The sequence below is a fragment of the Zingiber officinale genome, chromosome 6B (assembly GCF_018446385.1).
Source record: "Zingiber officinale cultivar Zhangliang chromosome 6B, Zo_v1.1, whole genome shotgun sequence".
NCBI classification, from domain to species: domain Eukaryota; kingdom Viridiplantae; phylum Streptophyta; class Magnoliopsida; order Zingiberales; family Zingiberaceae; genus Zingiber; species Zingiber officinale.
In genome coordinates, this window is record NC_055996.1 from 44,054,501 (window position 1) to 44,059,419 (window position 4,919).

A 4,919-nucleotide genomic window follows, 5' to 3' on the forward strand; every position below is an offset into this window, starting at 1 on the left:
ATATATATATATATATATATATATATATATATATATATATATATATATATAGTTAGTGAAAACTATCATTGAACATCTAAAATTAATTAAAAATATATAACTCATGTGATATATATATCTCATCACACTAAAATATAACAATATTAATATTGGATAAAAAAATTTATTGGTATCAACAAATACAAATAGTTTAGGATTTAATATCATATTCCTCTTTTGCTTTTGACTTTTTGGAAGCTCAAACACTAATGATGAGCAAAAATTATAAATCTTACTACTTAATTAAGAATATGAATCCTTTAATAACCAACTCTCAATTGTTTTGGTGAAATCTAAAATTAAGTTACATTAATATATTTTTTTCATTTCATACCAAAAATAATTTCTAGGTTTATTAGTAATTTCAACTTTTTATCCTTCTAAAATCATAGATATATAATTTAATTTCTACTATATGCATTGCTTAGTTTCGTTGCCTCAATCTTCATCGGTTCTTCATCATTCTTTCCTCCCCTCCCTCTCCAATTTTTGCTACAACTTTCTCCTTATCTTTTTTATATCACAACACATCAATACATTTATTTCGACTTTTCTGCATATCAATACAGTCACATCAAACAATCTATATATCATCGATTCATCGAAAAAAATCACAGCCACATCTATCCATCTCTGTATCTCATCGATTATCTCATCGGTTCTTTGATGATATAAGACATTCTCGCTACATAACTTACGGTATGATTAATAATATAATTTTTACTTTATTTTCAGATTAAGATTTTTATAGGAAAATCATACTAATATTGAATAATGTTGTTTAACTATTTGATTGTAATATTTATTCTATATAATTTATACGCATTAATACATTATATTACACACACAACGTGCATGCGTGATGACTAGTAAAAATAAAATATCTAACTACAAACTCTTTTTCATATTTTATATTTTTTAAAATAAAATAATAATAATAATCTTAAATCGTCACGAACCGTGAAAAAAATTATAAGTGACAGTTCTGATCTGTGAACTATAAACCCTTGGAAGGTTAAAGTTAAAGGTCGATATTTCTGAAATAGTTAAACTTACGATTTCAAATCGTGATCGGGGTCTAGAGTGAGAGTGGGAAAAAGGTTTGGTTGGTTCGGGGTGTGAAAAATCTTAATCAAAGAAACTTTTTCTATATTGATTCTGCGCATTTAAGTAATACGTTGTTCAGATAGAGATAGCTGAATGATGACAACAAACAAATTGGCTTATCTTACCTTAAATTTGTTGGCTTTCTAATTTGTCTAACTTAATAGCATCCACTCTATGCTTATGGATGGAGATAGGAGTGTTTCTTTCGGTGAATTTGTCAATGGTCGCTGGCAAATTTAACCCAGTTATTATGCTGAACGTATCAAAATATACAACTTGAGTAAACGGTCGTCACTGTATCCTTTTTCAGGAAAAGCATTTCCATCAGCATATTTAATTTCCGATAATCAATAGTCAGTTGCAAAAACCAACCACAGATCTTTTTCAGCCTAAAAAAGAATGATATACCCACAATAAAATATACTCAAATCTTTATTATGCGAAAGTTCAACTGAGTTCTGCTTATATGCTGCGACGTTTAGATTACAGCAGTATATACAGTGTCAAAATCTCACTTATTATCCCATTATTACCGCATAAGACCATGTTCCGTCACTAATGATCACATGATGCTGCAAGAGTTTGGATTCTCTTGAGCACTGGGGGCATAGTAATAATTTGAGGTATTGTAAGGATTGTTGTAGGCGGTGTGGGGATAGTAGTTTGTGGGAGGATAGTAGCTTGTGGGAGGATAGTAATATATTTTGTATGGATTCACAGGCTCTGTTGCCATTTGTTGGTGGGGCTCTTTCTTAGCCTCCTCTTTCTTTGCCTCCTCCTTTTTGGCCTCCTCCTTTTTGACCTCCTCCTTGGTCTCCTCCTTCTTCCCCTCTTCCTTCTTTTCTTCTTTCTTCTCTTCTTTTGCTTCTTCCTTCTTTGCTTCCTCCTTCTTTGGTTCTTCTTTCTTTGGCTCTTCTTTCTTCTCCTCCTTTGCAGGCCCAATTGAGACGACGTTAGTGTGCCATGATTTTCTAAGCTTCATCACAACGCTTACAGGATCGACTGATCCGATCACTATCATTTTCTTTTCTTTCATATCGATTCCGATTGAATCAATTCCTGGCAGGTAAGTAAAACACACGATGCATCTAATATTAATATTGGACGAAAAGAAAAAGAGACAGGACGAGAGAGAAGGAAGACCAAAATTTACCTGAAAGGGCGGAGACGACCTTCATGGCTTTATGCTTCTCTTTCACGTCAGTGATATCCAACTTCAGTACAATTTTCTACAAATGGATCACAGGCCATTAGAACTGCTCAAAATGTTTCATTCAAGAGGGCACCAGTAAGAAACACTAGGATCGATTTTTTTTGTAATAAAAAATAAATAGCAAAAGCAGAATCATTTATTCAGTTTCCACTCAATGATTTCGAGTTGAAGATCTCGTGAGAGCAGAGGTCAGCTGTTCTGTAGAGATCCAAAAAACCAATTGGTGGAAAAACAAGGAACACTAGTTGCAAGAGGCTTACAATAAATTAGTATATCTGATTCAAGAAGAATCATGTTTCAACAACGGAAATATTCCAACATATATAACCAAGAAAAAAATAAACGTTAAACATCTAACCTTCATCTCTTGAACTAGAAGCGAGAAAAAGGTAACCAGGAGATCTAGAAGGAATGCGAGAATTTGTTAGGAGGAACACAAAAGAGGAAGAGGAAGAAGAGATGGATGGAAGCAGGCAGACGAACGAGGTAAGGAAAGTGGAGTGCAGTGAACGAAGCAATTATAGGGCGACACTGTGGCTATCTTGTGCCATCTAACGATATAAAATAAACCAAATGTTTGGTCATTTGTCACCTCCTGCGTCATTTTGTTTAATGAGCAAAAGTGTAAATTACCAGGAACAGAGCACCAATCCTTCAAAATGAGACTGTTAATCATAGAATAGAATGTTGGACTTCTCCAACGTCCATTATAAATATTTTTTGATTTATCTTAACTACGAAAAAATTATGTGAATCCAAATCGGCCACTCTAGATTCATTGTTATTTGGTCAAATCTTACTTTGCTACTGATTCATAGATTATCTTTAACTTCTCTACATAATTTAAACGCCACCTAACTGATTTAGAAATTAGTTTGAAAAATGATTTATTGTTGATAAAAAAATTGATATTTGAATTCCTTTAAATCACTGATGACTATTATGACATTTTAATATTCCATAAATTTAAAGTATTAATTTAGGCGTCACTTGATTTGAAAAATTAATTTGTACAATGAAAAGGGTATTAGTTTAGTTCGTCAAAATATTAAATTGATACAAAATTAAGATATTTACAATTTAAAGAGACTATTTTAAGTTGAAATAAATTTACATATCTAATTTTTTTTATTAAAAATTGAGCAGACCATTGATTTGCAACCAAGTCATTTTCTATCCTTTTTTACTGTGCAAACAAATCATATTGCAATAATTAAAATTTGCAATATTTTTAAATTTGCTCCACCATTAATCAAAATTATTTTAATATTAGACAAAATTATTCAATATTATTCAAAATTACTAGGTCATTAGTCAAAAACCATTCTAATATTAATTAGAAGTGTTGCAAATTTTGTTAAAACTACTTCAATGTTAATCAAAACTTAGATAATTAAAAAAGTATTAACTAATATTGAAATAATTTTGGCTAATATTAGAGTAAGTTTTTTTTTATAAGTTGGCACCATTTATCTCATTTACGACAACTAATCATGGAGGTAACCAGTTCGACCCCATAAAAGGTTTTTATTAGTTACTAGAGTAATTTATCAGCTTATAGCATTTTAGGTCAACCTCACATTAATATTAAAGTTGAATATTTGGTGCCAATTTTAATTGAAATACATCAAAGTTGGAGTAATTTTGTCAAAAATTATTTAGAATAACTTTGGTTAAATTTATTACACATTGTATTAGTAAATATCTTCATGTTGTATCAATTTTGAACAAAATTGATAAAACAGTATTGGACCATTCGACTAAAAAGGATAATTTTAGAAGAAAATTTAGGATTAGTTGCCCATGACAACAATGAAAAAAAGAGACGCGTTTTTTTTATTTCTGCTCATCTATTTTTTTTAGAAAATAATTAGATTGTAAATTGATTAACAATTAGTTTGCATTTTTTAAATTTTGGAAGGAATTTTAAAATGGTAAAAGAGAATATAATTGAGATACAATTTGGTAATTGGACAAACAATAATGGGATCTGATTCATATAAAAAAGACATGATTTGGTGTGAAAAATAGAAAGAGTATATATTTTTTATCCAAATTCGCGAACCGACTAATTTTGATGGTGACCGATCCGGATCTATAGAGACTAATTTTGATGATGACCGATCCGGATCTATAGAAATTTTTTATTGACTACTAAGTTAAAAACTTGTACATAAAAACTCATCCGGTTAGCTAGCGTTAAAAAAAACACTTTATATGTTGAAGTCAACAATAGTGGTTACTTAACTAAGATTATCTAACTGTATCAATTAACAAAGGCCTGGCTGCTTAAAACTTTGAATTATAACTTTGTTCAGCTTTATTGGGAAGAACCGTAGTTGATTGGAGGTCTATAACACGGGCTTTAACCGAAACTCTAGAGTTCTGAAAAGATGGCAATCCGAGAGCAGCCCATATTTTAAAGATCTTTCCCTACGATTGCTCTATTTTACGGTCGTCTTTTATATAACATTATCTATTACCATTGATGAGCAAAACATGCAAATTGAATTTATATGATGCTAAGAATGCGTGCTTTGGATTTGGTCCACGACCGGCT

General features: G+C 30.8%; 1 protein-coding gene across 1 annotated transcript; it reads right to left on the reverse strand.

Annotated features, from left to right (window-relative positions):
* Window positions 1–1,551: 1,551 nt before the first annotated feature.
* Window positions 1,552–2,892, reverse strand: LOC121992384 (heavy metal-associated isoprenylated plant protein 39-like). Its single transcript, XM_042546707.1, has 3 exons — window positions 2,718–2,892; window positions 2,300–2,375; window positions 1,552–2,205 (listed from the first exon to the last, which is right to left on the reverse strand). The coding sequence occupies exons 1-3, from the start codon at window positions 2,721–2,723 to the stop codon at window positions 1,709–1,711; spliced, it is 579 nt and encodes a 192-aa protein (XP_042402641.1). The 5' UTR covers window positions 2,724–2,892; the 3' UTR covers window positions 1,552–1,708.
* Window positions 2,893–4,919: the final 2,027 nt, after the last annotated feature.

Excerpts from the sequence above, each read along its gene's own strand:
- LOC121992384 (XM_042546707.1), bottom strand. Across the intron at positions 2,206-2,299 it reads GGTCGTCTCCGCCCTTTCAG|GAATTGATTCAATCGGAATC; the intron begins GTAAATTTTGGT and ends CTTACCTGCCAG.